The sequence below is a fragment of the Eleutherodactylus coqui genome, chromosome 10, assembly GCF_035609145.1.
Source record: "Eleutherodactylus coqui strain aEleCoq1 chromosome 10, aEleCoq1.hap1, whole genome shotgun sequence".
NCBI classification, from domain to species: Eukaryota; Metazoa; Chordata; class Amphibia; order Anura; family Eleutherodactylidae; genus Eleutherodactylus; species Eleutherodactylus coqui.
Window position 1 is genome coordinate 107,637,035 of NC_089846.1, and position 15,968 is coordinate 107,653,002.

The 15,968-nt window shown below is 41.0% G+C and overlaps 1 protein-coding gene across 1 annotated transcript in view; it reads right to left on the bottom strand.

The window, feature by feature from the left end:
• TENM1 (teneurin transmembrane protein 1) overlaps positions 1-15,968 on the bottom strand; it is a 616,814-nt gene that overhangs the window by 124,385 nt on the left and 476,461 nt on the right. The window contains exon 20 of the mRNA XM_066581697.1: positions 4,923-5,066. Coding sequence (XP_066437794.1) covers positions 4,923-5,066 — 144 coding nt within the window. The remainder of the gene's footprint in view (positions 1-4,922; positions 5,067-15,968) is intronic.

Consider the following 15,968-nt stretch of genomic DNA (forward strand, 5'->3'; position numbering starts at 1 on the left):
TATAATATTACTATGAGGCAGTCTTGTAGCAACGAGGAAATAGTCCTCACAGTCAGTGGAGAAAGGTGACTGTATAGCACACTTGACAGTGACCTAATCAAACGGCTGCAGTACTTAACTATAAAATCTCTCGGTTTTGAGAGGTTCATTAAATATCAACTTGACACTTCCTTGAAAAACCATTTTACACACTCAAAAAAGGCATTGGAAAGAAAATTAATATAACTCATAAGACTGTGTGAGCCCGTACTGAAGTAAAGCCTTTGTGTATTAACAGAAAGAGGAAATAATAATGACAAGGGCACGTTGATCTTTACGAAAGGTTTAGGTTGACTTGGAACTTGAAGTCTTAAAAGAAATCTGATGAATGTTAAGACCTTTGCCTCCTCAACACTATTCTTATAAGTATACATTACGTCTCATCTTACGAGTCAGGGGCAACCCATGGGCATGCAGCCTGGGCCTTCAGTATACCCTGTAGAAGGTGGTTACCCTGTCACATGTTGGGACAATCTGGTTACTTATTTAGGATGTAACATCTATGATATTGGCATGTTTTTAGATGCAATGTTGCCTTGTGGATATTGAATGACTTTAGATGGAATCTCAAGTGATCATTAACCCCTTAATGCCACAGGACATAAGGTTACGTCACGGCAGCGTGGTTCTTAACGCGACAGGACGTAACCTTACACCATGTGGATGGTGCAGGATCAGAAGTGAGCCCACGCCATCTGGCAGCGGGAGCCAGGTGTTACTGATAGCTAGCCTCCTGCTGCAACAGGTGGGGTACATGAGGACAGTGATCACCACTATTAACCCCTACATGCTGTGATCCATGTAGATTGTGGCATGTAAAGAGTTCACAAACACCTGACATCCAAAAACATTTATGACAATCTTTGAGAGGTCAAGTACAAACATTAAAATTTTGAAACCAGCTTCCATTATGGAAACATTCATTGAGAGTTTGGAAGCAGCAAAACCCATTTTCTGTCACATTAAATTGGAGAGTTCCACACTTAGTTGCCTTTCCCTGCTTGTCACACAAGGCAATTAACCCATAGGGGAAGCAAAGTATGAATAAAGGCTATATATCAACCCAGGACCACCCGAAGCTGTAGAGCAGATTCTTTTGAATATAGACATATCAATCAGGGTCTTTGTATTATCTGATAGGGACAAAACATAACACTTAATCCATTGGAAGTGGAATGTTTCAGAAGCAAGGATAGGGTGAACAAAAATATTCAACCTGTCTAAAAACCCAGCCTACAACCACCTCCATGACGCTTGTGAGGCCCCAGGAAATCCACCACCTAAATGTGTTAGAATCAAGGTCTAAGGGAAACTCTAGGCTTCCAAATAAGCTAGATAAAGGACAGTGTTTGGAGACCAAGGCATAGTTTTTTGGCTATCTATCCAATAGTGCCAGAGAAGTAGAAAGGACTGGAGATAGTATCGGAGGTCTATTACAAGTTCTGCGCCAACATATCAAATTAATAAAATGGAGTGGGTAGTGGGGGCACAGCAAGTGATTCAGTTTTGACCCACGCTAGTTTCTTTTTTGTATTTTGGACCTACTCTTGATTTCGGCTTACAATTACTGGTGGAAAGTACTTACCAAAATATTGCCAGGCAAATGTGGCCCAAAGGGGTTTTCCTACCATAGGCATTTAGGCTATGTTCACATGAGGTAGAATTTGCTTTGGAGTGTCCACACTGGACATTCCACAGCAAATCTGCAGTGCAAAATCACAAGCCACACCATTTTGACACTGATTTTGGTGCAGAAAGCACCCCCTCGTTTAAAGAGGTGGGATATGAACATCCGCTGCTCTAATTGACATGCTGCATATCCAAAATCCATACAGCAGCTCAATTTCCACATGGTTATTGTGCAGATTTTTCCACCGCTTTTGGGTGAGATTTTGTAAATCTCATCAACTTTGTTGTTACTGTAATTGCCACAAATTTTCTGTGTGAAGAAATCTGCCCTGTGGACATGGCCTTACTCTTGACAAAAGTGTGAACCTTGGCTTTTCACAATGCTCCCTTGAAAATGAACAGTTCTTGACTGTGATCATTCATGACTAGAGATGAGCGAGCGTACTCGGAAAAGCACTACTCGCTCGAGTAATGTGCTTTATCCGAGTATCGCTGTGCTCGGGTCTGAAGATTCGGGTGCCGCTGCGGCTGACAGGTGAGTCGCAGCGGGGAGCAGGGGAGAGCGGGCGGGAGAGAGGGAGAGAAAGATCTTACCTCTGTTCCTCCCTGCTCTCCCCTGCAGCTCCCCGCTCCGTGCCGGCACCCGAATCTTCAGGGACGAGTACAGCGATACTCGGATAAAGCAAATTACTCGAGCGAGTATGCTTTTCCGAGTACGCTCGCTCATCTCTATTCATGACACTTCCATCTGGAAGCTCACGGATCTTTATTCTTTATGCTTTTTACATATAAACATTAAAAAATAAGAAAATGAATGTGTAACAAAGAGGTTCTGCTATACCAGTTATCTGAAGTCCCATCGGAATTCGTCTATGGATGAATAAACAAACATACAAAGCTAAAATGTGATTATTTTCTTGGACGTCTGAATTAAAATTCTGATTTAACATCTTCACAGTTTTAATCTGCATAAGAAGTTTTAGAACTTTGCATAAAGTTTTCTTTCGTGACATGTAAGTAGAATGTTTCATGATGGCAGATATACAATTAAGAGATTGCTACTCTATGATGAACTGCTAATACGATTATAAGTCAGTATATAGCATTATTGTAGGTAATGACATTTTGGGTCACTAATAGATTCTGCATGGAACTTCAGCTGATATTTCATGTTAAAGTTAGATATGGACATGTATAAGAAAATAATGGGATTGATTAAGCAATACATATTTGATAAATTACAAGATTAGTTGATTAAAAATATTTTTGCAAAAACTTGCCTTTCCCATGAAAAACTAATTCTGGAACACATTTCGCCATAACTCTGTTTTCATTTCTCTGTTATTCCTTCTGAATATTTGTAAATAAATTGTGCTCACTGATTGGGCAGTGTCAGATAAAACCTAACTGTAGAGATGAGTGAGCATACTCGTTAAGGACAAATACTCGAGCGAGTATTGTCCTTAACGAGTATCTGCCTGCTCGTCCGCAAAGATTCGGTGCCGGCGGGGCGCGGCGGGGGAGGGCAGGGGGAACGGGGGGAGATCTCTCTCTCACCGCGCGCTCCCTGCTCCCCCCTGCTCACTCCCGCAACCCACAGCTCACCCCCACTGGTACCCGAATCTTTGCGGACGAGCAGGCAGATACTCGAAACGAACGATACTCGCTCGAGTATTTGTCCTTAATGAGTATGCTTGCTCATCTCTACCCAACTAGTAACACCAAATCAACAATTTATTCATAAATTTCTTGGAGGAATAACAGAGGAACGGCACAATGCAGAGGTCTGAGGAAAAAGTCTACAGAATTATCAGTAAATAAAAAGCCAAACAATAATCAAAGAAATATAATAAATATTAATTAGAGATGAGTGAACGTACTCCTTTAGGGCGATTTTGCAATCGAGCAACGCTTTTTTCGAGTAACTGACTACTCGGGCGAAAAGATTCGGGGGGCGCCGGGGGTGGGGGGCGGCGTGGTGGAGCGGGGGGTAGCAGTGGGGAACAGGGGGGAGCTCTCTCTCTCTCCCCCCCCCACTCCCCTCTGCAACCCCCTGCTCACCCCCGGCACCCCCCGAATCTTTTCGCCTGAGTAGTCAGTTACTCGAAAAAAGCGGTGCTCGATTGCGAAATCGCCCTAAACGAGTACGTTTGCTCATCTCTAATATTAATTCTTTATCCTAAAAAATGGCTAGAAATTTTCTGTATTGAAGCGCTATGGAAAGGGGGGCAGAAAATCAAAACAATTCATACTTTTTAAGATAAAAAATGTGCCTGTTACATTTGTTCAGGGCGCACATATGACATGCCTCATGGATGCCATGAACACGATAGATCAGGATGTAATAAGTCCACAATGGACCAATATTGACATATAATATAGAGAAAAGGGAACACTATCCCTAAACAACTTTGGAGTGGCAGATCCTGCCTAAAAGCAGGGTGATCACCCCAATAGGTGCAGCCCTACATCGGGAACCTAAGGGGCCTTGTCTGTCCCTAGTTAGGGAAAATGGTTAATGCAGATAGAAAGAGGATAAGCCCTACACAGAAGAAAATAATCACAGGTACTTAGGAGTTTACTATCTCACTAAACAAGTCAGACGGGACAATAACTGGTGCCCATGTAGAGGCGGGCCCAGAATAAATACTCTTGCAATATGGCTGATTGGCTTGGGGGAAATACCTCCCTGTTAGACAATCAGTCTGTACACCATTGGATATGAAATAGCAAGGATATGCAGCATGGCACTTTATACACTAAAGCCATTGAATGATTTCGGACAGACAGCACCTAAGGGACCTTCTGCAGGGACAGGAATAAGGTACTCATTATGCTGGAAACAGGATCACATGGACCAGGGCTGATGTTGTGACATCACCCTGATCCCGCTCCTTTGCTCATGCGCCATGACAGTGCCTCAGTTTTAGAATCATTGGTACTCTCTCCACTAAACTATAAGGTTGGTGTCACATAACTATACTTTTGTCAACTTTTAGGGTCAAAATTACAGTCTCCGCACTCTGAATTCCCTGTGATTCTGTTGTAGCAAACTTAGATCAGCATAGTGTTCTTTGCTGATCTAAGTTCAGTTCAGTAGGGCCATAATTAAGGCGATAATATAGACCCTAAAAAAGACCATGTTAGAGCCCAGCTTAGTCCATATATTAATATTTTCCATTTCTTTAGTTTAATTCTTTATTCACATTTAACCATTCTCTTATAGGGCAGATGCACAATCATTATAATATTACCATTATGAGGATTTAGTATATGATGTTTGTTAAAGGTCCATCCACCAATACTTGAAGAATCCATCTCAAAGCCTTGCAAAGTGACTGTCCTCCGTTCCCATAATATCAGGTCTGGGCACGACTCATATTCATATCCAACTGACACTGTAACACAGGAAAATAAATAGTTGAAATACATTTTCTGCCAGTTATGCAGTTGATTATTTTGCAAAATTTCATCAGATGTTTAGGTAAGTAGATCAGTCAAATTTCAGATCTGATGTCTACAAACGACAGCTGTATAATATAAGTATAAATCACTGAAGTTTGTATGCCTTTATGAAGAATTTCTGATACTTTACGTTTTTAACCGTCTGACATGTTATCTTCAAATGAAAAAGCAGCCGAAGTAAATTGCCTCTATTACTGTTTGCCTAAAGCACAGGAAAAGTCATATTTCAGCTCATGAAATGCTGAAAGCACAAAATAACTTATGGATAGATTAATCCTTGACTGTACTGTGCAAGCTTACAGTCCAATTTGGTGATCAAGAACTCCTTAGCAAAGAGACAGTCCAGTAGTTATTAACTGATCATCCTACTTGTCAGGAAAGAATAAATGGACGTATTTACTTGTTTACTGGAAAAAATCTCACACAGTCGACAGACTTACAGTACAACTTTTTACTCTTAAATATAAAGTAAAGGTAAAGTCTCCTGGTGTGACCGACTCCTAGGGTGACGTCTTCTTCGCAGACTGTTTTTGTGGGGTGGTTTGCCATTGCCTTCCCCAGTCATCTTTACCCCCCAGTATGCTAGGTACTCATTTTACTGACCTCGGAAGGATGGAAGGCTGAGTCAACCTTGGGCCAGCAACCTGAACCAAGTGGGGATTGAACCCTCAACCTTCAGGTCATGAATGAGAGTTTAGGACTGCATTTCTGCTGCTCTAACACTCTGTGCCACATGAGACTCATATGTATCCACCGATAAGCAATTAGCTGTAATATTAAAACTGTCTGCCTAGTTTTGCATACTGTAGATTCTCCTCTTGCCACCATAATACCTCTGAATGTGTTCTGTGGTATCTGGAATCCAAACATTTGCAGCGTATCCTTTCATTCGGGCGTTGATGGTTTTGGCTTGTTTCTCCAGTGCATCCAACAGATGCTCAAACAAACTGAGATCTGTTGAATTTGGAAGCCGAGCCAACCACCTTAATTCTAAGCCATGTTCCTCAAACCATTCCTGAATAATTTTTGCAGTATAATGGGGTGCGTTATCCTACTGCAAGAGGCCACTAAGGATTTCTGTTGCCGTGATGGACTGCACTTGATCTGGGACAATGTTTTGGAAGGTGAATATACCAAAGTAACTTCCACATGAATGCTAGGACCAAGAGCTTCTCAGCAGAATATTACCCAAAATATCACACTACCTCCACCGACTTGCCTTCTTTTCATTGTACATCCGGATGTGATCTCTTCCCCGGGTAAGTGACGCACAAACACCCAGCTGTCCTTATGATGTTAAATAAAGGGGTTTATCAGACCAGGTGATCCATGACTCAGTCCTAATGCTTATGTGATCATTATAGGCCCTTTTGGCAATAGACAGGGGTGGACATGATCCCTCTGGCTCATCTGCAGCTACATATCTCCATACATATCGATCTATGATGCACTGTGTATTCTGATATCTTTCTATCACAGACAGAATTAAATGTTTTAGCAATTTGTCCTATTGTTGAAGAAGATTCTGTGTGGGGGATGGGGAGGGACTGGGAAAAACACTCAATATTGAATACAGGTATATATATAACACTATGACCTTTAACTCTTAGAGGCTGCTTGTGCAACTTATATATACTCAGCTAACATTATACCACATATCTTTCACCATGTCATTGTCCAGCAGCTTCCATGATGAAATTGTGTGGCCATTAATCGCCACAAAGTTAAAAGTCATTACAATAGCATAATACATTTGGTTTATACAAATCAATAGACATTTTATACTAACTAATTATCATGTCTACTACACTATGATCTAGCTTTCCTTCTCTATGCACACCAGTGAGCCTCAGGCAGCCATTCCTTTTCCTTATTTGTACCAATTTGTTAGGTACTAACTACTACATACTAACACATCAGAAAAAGTGTCATTTTATAGATGCCCTGAACCAGTCATCTAGCCATAACTTAACCCTTGCCAAATCAGCTCAGATTCTTGCAATGTTCATTATTTCTGCTTCCAACACATCAACTTCAAAAAATTATCGTGCACCTGCTGTCTAATATATCCTAACACTAGACAAATGCCATTATCATGGTATAACCAATGTTATTCACTTGACCTAACATCAGTGGATTTAATATTATGGATGATTGGTGTATTTACAGTTGTGTCCACCTTTGGATAAGCTTGAATGTCATGAAGTTATACAACTTTGTTATAAGACAAATTCAATGTAATTAGCTAGAAAAAAAACCATACACATTAATGTGTGTACATATATTATTCTTATATTGGAGCTTATGCGTGATGGCTGCTGATGAATGGTATCTGTTGGGTGAGCCATCCATCATATGTATAGGTTTTGTTGACACTTGTTTAAAATATCATGCTATGCATTGTGGGATATCTCACATTTGGAGATCAGTTAACGAATGACAAGAAGCTACATTATTGTAGATGTTTATTGCCAAAAAGGCTCTACAGACCAGACAAACAAATTTAGATTTCCAGCTATTTCTGAAGCATCCCCTTGGTAATTTGCCAACAGTAAGAGGGAGATTTATTCAGATATAAGGAAGATCCTTGCAGCTATATTAGTAATAGTAACATAGTGTGTAAGACCGAAAAAAGACACATGTCCATCTAGTTCAGTCTATTGATTCAGAGGAAGGCAAAAAAACCCAATGAGGCAGAAGCTAACTTTCCCCATTTAAGGGGAAAAAAATCCTTCCAGAAATCTTATCTGGCAATCAGAATAATTCCTGGATCAATAACTCTTTTGAAGTTATTAATGATTATGACATATAATATTGTATCGCTCAAGAAATCATCCAGGCCCCTCTTGAACTATTTTATCGAATTTGCCATCACAACATCAAGAGAGAGTTCCATAGTCTCACTGCTCTTACAGTAAAGAACCCCCTTCTATGTGGGTGAAGAAACCTTTCTTCTAGACGTAGAGGGCGCCCCCTTGTTACAGTCACAGTCCTGGGTATAAACAGACCATGGGAGAGATCTCTGTATTGTCCCCTCATATATTTATACATAGTTATTAGGTCGCCCCCTCAGCTGTCTTTTTTCTAAATTAAATAATCCCAATTTTGTAGTCTACGCATTCCATTTATTACAATAATCATTTGTAGTAAATGTCCACCGAAATTTGATTGGCTCCCAAAATGGCTAACCCCTGTATCTAAAGTTCATGGCCAAATTGTAATTGCTATTACAAGTTATTTTAAAGGGGTTGTCCCGCGAAAGCAAGTGGGGTTATACACTTCTGTATGGCCATATTAATGCACTTTGTAATGTACATTGTGCATTAATTATGAGCCATACAGAAGTTATTCACTTACCTGTTCCGTTGCTACCGTCCCCGTCTCCATGGTGCCGTCTAATTTCAGCGTCTAATCGCCCGATTAGACGCGCTTGCGCAGTCCGGTCTTCTCCCTGGTGAATGGGGCCGCTCGTGCCGGAGAGCTGGTCCTCGTAGCTCCGCCCCGTCACGTGTGCCGATTCCAGCCAATCAGGAGGCTGGAATCGGCAATGGACCGCACAGAGCCCACGGTGCACCATGGGAGAAGACCCGCGGTGCATCGTGGGTGAAGATCCCGGTGGCCATCTTGCTAAGGTAAGGAAGAAGTCGCCGCAGCGCGGGGATTCGGGTAAGTACTAAACTTTTTTTTTTTTTAACACATGCATTGGGTTTGTCTCGCGCCGAACGGGGGGCCTATTGAAAAAAAACGTTTCGGCGCGGGACAACCCCTTTAAGGGTTGTGCCAAGAAGGCAACTTCTGTTCATATGCCCTATATGTTCCTATGAATGCTATAGAGTGAGGTACCTTTTTCGGGACCTCCCTCTGTAAGTATCAGTCCCATTCTGGTGGAGCTTCTGACGTCCTTGTATTACAAAACAACTATTCATGTGAATGTCTGTTCTGAAATACTAGATTTCTCACTTTCTGGCTGGCTATTGCTTCTGCTGGCAAAATCAACACTTCGCTGTGCGTTCTGGAAGTGGGACCCAGGGCAACTACAACATCTTGGCATGGAGAACTTCAGGATACCTCTCCTCCTCTTCCATCACTTCCCCACATGAGGGTTGAAGGTACCCCCATGTGGCTGGCACTCCACTCCACTTTCAGCCGTTGACGATCAGGAACTCAAACTCACTACCACACCCCAATCACTCACATTTAAAGGGTGCAGACATCACATGACTAGAAAGATATTGATACATTTCCAGACATATCCCAGCCAATTTCAGACATTAACCTCTCACATGCTGCAGCTGTGCAATACACATAACAGCAGACAAGACACTTTACACTGTGCATCCAAATTAAAGACATGACATGTATGACAATTATGGGGGGGGGGGGGCAGAAATAGGTGTTTTGGGCCACTACACAGCCAGCTATTCGCTCAGATTCCCGAATTCTGAAAAGGGCTGTGTATGTTAGCATAACCCTTTTAACATTGCAATGCTATTTAAAAGTAGGCAAACTATATTCACATAATAAGCAGCCTGATATCAGATATAGCCATGAGTTGGCAAGATATCTACTCTTACTATTCCTGCACATGGGCATCTGTCATATTTAAACAGCTCATCTTGTCAAAGCTGCATTCACTATGTGCACACGGATGAGATGAATTGTCCTGTACAGATTATTTGTCCGAAGAGCAAAGTAACGATGCCAAAACTGTAAGCACTAAGCTAATGATCGGCAATGTGCGTCATTTAGCTTTATGTCAATGATCTTTTGAATGTTCGTAACGAGTTTATTTTTGCCTCGCTGGTCTGCTGTTCATGGGGTTCGATGAAGCCAAAGTGGATTTTAATGTACTTTAGGGGGCACTTACTTCCTTACAAACTATGCGAGGTTCCTAGTGTATGTTGAATTGATGACATCACATCTCTTCAGTAATAGGCTTTAATAGTACAATAAGCAATCTATTCATGTATAATTGAAAGCCATTTCTAAACACATTGGCTTAAATTGTGATTCATTCTAGCTAGAAATGTGGAGAACGTAACTAGGCTTTTCAATGTGTGGAGGATGAGCCATTGAGAGTGAAGAGGTTAACGTTAATCATCTTGAAAATGCATCCTTTTTCTTTCCTTACAAAAGATATTTCTGAACTTTAAATGTAGTTAGGCCTAGAAAAGCTATTTAAGCTTCTAACATTGAAATGAGCCATAAACATATTGTAAGAATGCTCAGGAGGTGGCAGAAAACAAAGTCTCCAAATGAAATCAGACTGTTCTCTAGCAGTAAAGGCGGCCAGATTAAATTAACTTGGGAGAAAAAAAGCATTGATTCTTTTCATGGCTTATTTCCAAATCCTCTATTAATAACTTGACTACCGTTCATTTTCTGATTTCATAACCCATCAATTCATTTTGTGGTGTGTGAGAGTAACGATTAAGCATTCATCTGAAGGGAACAGGCGCCTTTTGTGCTTTCGTAACCGTACACAGTGTCCAGGATTTTGATGATCAAACATTTGGTTGTGCAAGTGGTTTATGCCAAGGAAAATTATTTGGATTTCTGTTGTCGTTGGACATGCTTTCCCTGTGGTTTATTATCATGAGCAGAATGCTCCAAAGTCTACAAACAGATAATTATTGACAAAACTATAAATAACATTTATCTACTTTGCCAGCTTTCTGATATTTTATGTATCTAAGGCTGCATTCCCACGAACGTATATCGGCTCGGTTTTCACACCGAGCCGATATACGTCGTCCTCATCTGCAGGGGGGGGGGAGGATGGAAGAGCCAGGAGCAGGAACTGAGCTCCCTCTCTGCCTCCTCTCCGCCCCGCTGCACTATTTGCAATGGGGAGAGGCGGGACAGGGGCGGGGCTAGTTTTCAGAACTTAGTGAAAACCGAGCCGATATACGTTCGTGGGAATGCAGCCCACAGTAAAGGCACTAAATAGAAAGAAAAGACCAAGTGGGTAGTCAACTGTACGCATCAAAACTAATCATGGAAATGAAGATATGGCCATTGGCTAGAAACAATGGTAAGTATGACAAGAGAGATGCAAGCAGGGCATTGGGCTTTAACTCTTTAAGGACGCTGCCTTTTTTTGTTTTTTTGATTTTTTACTCCCTTTCAAAACATCGTAACTCTTTTATTTATCCTTCAACGTAAGAGCGAAGTCAGACGAGTGTTTAGTGCGTCTGATAGAACCATTGGGTCCCAATTATGTATTCACATGTCCATCTTTTACAGGCGCAAAATCTTTGCTTCTGCAAAATATAGGACATGCGTGCTGTGGCAAAGTCCGTGCTGTGCATAAAGATTCCCCGCAGGGAGTCCCCTCATCACTGATCACTGTGACAGCACTGTCACAGTGTTCAGTGATGATGGGACTCCCCACGGGGATGAAAGAATCCCCTGCCACAGCTGTGGCAGAGGATCGCAATTTTCCTCCATTGCTTTTTTTAATGGGGTCGGCGCTACAGTGAAAGCAATGGGATGCAGGCAACCCCCGCAGTGATTTTCTGGGAAGGGCTTGAAAAATAAGCCCTTCCCAGAAAATTATCCCTAGCTGCTGTAAAAAATAAAAAAAAAATATATGCATTACCTTTCGCCACTGTAGAGGCTCTGGCGCATCTTGTCGCTGGCTTCCTCGCACTGTTATGAAACTCTTTCTCCTGCCGGGGATTTAAAAATCCCCACCTCCTGAAAGCGCTGGGTCTGATTGGCTGAGGACTCAGCCAATCACAGGCAGCGCTCAGTCATTCATTGAATATCATAGGTCTCACCCAGTTAACCAATACCCTGCTCTGCACTGACAAGTTCAATTGTTGATATGAACCCTGAAACTGATATTTATGGATGGGTGTGTTTTCCTGATGGATAGGGTTCTGGTTTGGCTTACATCCTTAGTTATGCTGCAAAGCCTGTTGAACACTTCGATATCGACTTATAGGGTAATTGCCTTCAATATGTGATACTAGAAAGTTAGTTTTGATTTTTTTCCTGGAAGGGGAGCTAATTTACATACACACGCGGTTATAACCAATGATCTTTCTGGTTTAAATCACTCATAACTCATGTTTAATGACACTCAGATACAGAAATTTGATATGAGTGGAAACAGAAACTCAAAAAGTTTTGTTGCACAACATCAAAAATGGTTTCCACATCAAAGGTGTTCAATGTGAGCCCCCTTTGTCATTCAACACACATCAAGTCTGTAGTCAAGTTCCTGCCATACATGTTGTATCAGGATTCACAATTCACTGAAGCAATAGCTTCTGTGATGTGTACTCGCAGATCATGCTTGGTGAGTGATAAGGATGGCATTTAGGCTCTATCTTTAACACCCCCCCTGAAAAAAAAAATCACAAGGCACAAGGTCTTGGGAACATGGAGACCAAGAAAGAAGTTGACTATTGTCAAGTCCTGAACAGGCAATCCATCTGTTTGGTAGTTGCGTATTGAACTTAGTTCTGACTTTATTGTGAAAATGTGGGGTGAATGAGGAGCCATACTGTGCAAGTATGAAATCCCAGTGATTGTTTCCTCATGGAAAAGGGAGAGGCCATACACTTTCCTACACATTATAATGCAAAACACATTCACCTTGGGAGAGTTGTATGTATGTTCCACGTAGCCATGTGGGTTTTCCCTCCCCCAGCTTCTGACATTATGTTTGTTAACTGTGCCCAAAAGGTAGAAGACAACTTCAGCACTAATGATGCCATGAAAGCATTGGTTTCCTTTAGAATTTGCATACTCTCGCAAAAAGAGTGTCGCCTCGCTTTGTCATCAGGTTTCAGGGACGGTAACAACTACAATCGGTAGGGATTACATCGCAATCGCTTGTGCAGAATCTTCCACACAGTCTATGCTCTAATGATTTCTGAAGACTTTGTGTGAAACTTGCACGGTCGGACACACTCCACTGTTTCCATGGTTACTGGTGGACACACGCATGATTTTCTCTTATGGATGCAACCTTTCTCCTTACAATTGGAGAATCACTTATGAATCCTGCACCCAGTGGGTGGATCTTTACCAAAATGTGTTCAAAAATAACATTGCAAGCTCACAACAGACTGGTAGACATGAAGATCAAGGACACAAAATGCTCTCCTGGCAGCCATCTTGTATCTTATTCTCCTAGAGACGACTACGGCAGAATAAAACTTTTTAGCCCTCATTTAGCAAAACTGTCTAACAGTTACACTGTCCTTGTTGCCCACAGCAACCAATCATAGCGCAGCTTTCATTTTACCTCAGCAGCTTGAGAAATGAAACCTGCACTGCGATTGGTTGCCATGGGCAACAAGAACAGTCTTAGTAGTACACAGTTTTGCTAAATAAACATTTTTGAGTTTCTGTTTTCCTTCTCAAATTTCTGTATCTGACTGTCATTTAACAAGAGTTATGGGGGTTTCAAATCAAGAAACCGTTTATAATAAATTTTATTACTTCTTTGATTTATGGGGTTTGTCTCCATTTAAAAACCTATTGTGAAATACCCTTTATTTAGTGAATTCTGATCCAAGCGGAGCTTTGGCCTCAAGAAGTATAGCAAAATGTTCTGGTAGAACAGAGGAGAATCTAATGATAACCAAAATGAATTGGGGCTTCCATTGCCAGGAAGGGAAACTAATTACTAAGCAAGGAGCTTCTTTTTATATTATACTTATATTAATCTTTTTTTATGTATTATGTAACATTGGATATTTATTTAGTTTGCATGTATTTTATATGAAGTGGTAATAAATAATGGAGATTATGAAAACAACAAAACTCTATCCAAGGTCATCTACATAGTTATTTTTCAATACTGTAAGATATAGAATCTAAGAGATACAGGGATTCAGCATAATAAAATCATTAAGTACTGAATGATGAATACTAACATAGTATGTTAGGCTGAAAAAAGACATATGTCCATCCAGTTCAGCCTATTGCCCCCCAGTGTTGATCCAGAGGAAGGCAAGAAAACTCATGAGTTAGAGGCTAATTTTCCTCAATGTAGGGAACAAATTCCTACTGACTCCAAATCTGGTAATCAGAATAATCCCGGACCCTTCTTAAGTAATCAGTGACTATAACATGTAATATTGCTACAATCAAGAAAGGAGTTCAGGCCCATCTTGTATTTTTTTTAGTGAGTTTGCCATTACCCCATCCTCAGGCCATAGTCTCACTGCTCTTACAGTAAAAAACCTTCTTCTATGTTGGTGTAGAAACCTTCTTTAGTCTAGACGTAGAGGATGCCACCTTGTTACAGTCACACAGTCCTGGGTATAAATAGATTGTGAGTGATCCCTGTATTGTTCCCTGATATATTTATAAATAGTTATTAGGTCACCCCTCAGCCATCTTTTTTCTAAATTAAATAACCCCAATTTTGATGACCTCTCTGGGTATTGCAATCTGCCCATTCCATTTATTGATTTAGTTTCCCATCTTTGAATTGACACAAGGTCTGATATATCCTTCTTGAGTACCATTGACCCAAACTGTACACAATATTTCATGTGTGGTCTGACCAGTGGCTCTCATCTTGCACCCCTAGATCTCTTTTGATGCACCCTATGATGCCATTTGCCTTAGCAGCAGCTGCCTGACACTGGTTGCTCTAGTTAAGCTTACAGTTAATTAAAATCCCCAAGTCCTTTTCCATGTCAGTGTTTCCCAGCGGTTTCCCATTTAGTGTGTAAGTGTGACATGTATTCCCAGGTCCATGTGTATAACTTTTCATTTATCAGTGATAAACCTCATTTGTCACACTTTTCTAAACCTCCGACTTATCCAGATCCATTTGCAACTGCATTCTGTTCCCTCTTGCGTTAATTAGTTTTCATAGTTTTGTATCATCTGCAAATATTGATATTTTACTGTACATTCTTTCTATCAGGTCATTAATAAATATATTAAAAAGAATAAGGTGCAAGACTGACCTCTGTGGTACCCCACTAGTAATGGTGACCCCCCCCCCCTCCCAATACTGCCTCCTATGGTATTCCACTAGCAATGGTTGCTCAATCAGAGTATATACCATTAAAGCCTCTTTCACATGACTGTATGAGTTTTTACACTCGGCCACACGTGGTGAAAAATCTCATGAAAGAAGAATAGCCGTGATCAAGTCTTGAACTTAATTAGCGGAATATCGGCCATTCACATGGATGGCTGCTACTTGATGGCAAAAAAAACGCTGCTGCATGGAAATCCCTTGGTCGGCAGAAATCCTCAGAATGACTGCTAATGCTTAAATAGAGTCAGCTGTCTTCTTTTCTCAACGTTGGATGCAGGTCTTCTTCTCCTCCCCCCCCCCCCTCCCTGTTTCTTTCAGCTAGAAGTCTATGGGAGCTTCCAGGATATCTCAGAAAAGTTAGGGCAGGACCTATCTTTTCACGTGCCAGGTAAAATCAGTCGCTGTTTTTGGTTGCCGATGTCCTATTTTCCCAGCACTTTTTATGTGCCCCAAGATCGTTCATCTGAATGAATACATTGGAATTCAATGCTTTAGATGATCTACAATAGCTGCGTATATACGGTCGTCTGAATAAGGCCTAAGAAAATGATGTATATAAATATACATTTTATAAAAGTTAAGAATGTACTCAAAACCTGATTTTCCATACACTCAGGTGGAATTACACAAGATCAGTTCCCAATCTGTGTACAACAGTATGAAAAATGTAGTTCTTATAAGAAAAGCTACTGAGGTCTACAATGAGTAGACCATGGGTTCTGTGTATGTTACCGTATGTATATTTTAAATATAATATTTCGGTATTACTTCAAGCCACAATGGTGTGCGGACCGGTGAAAGGCATTTGGAAATGGCT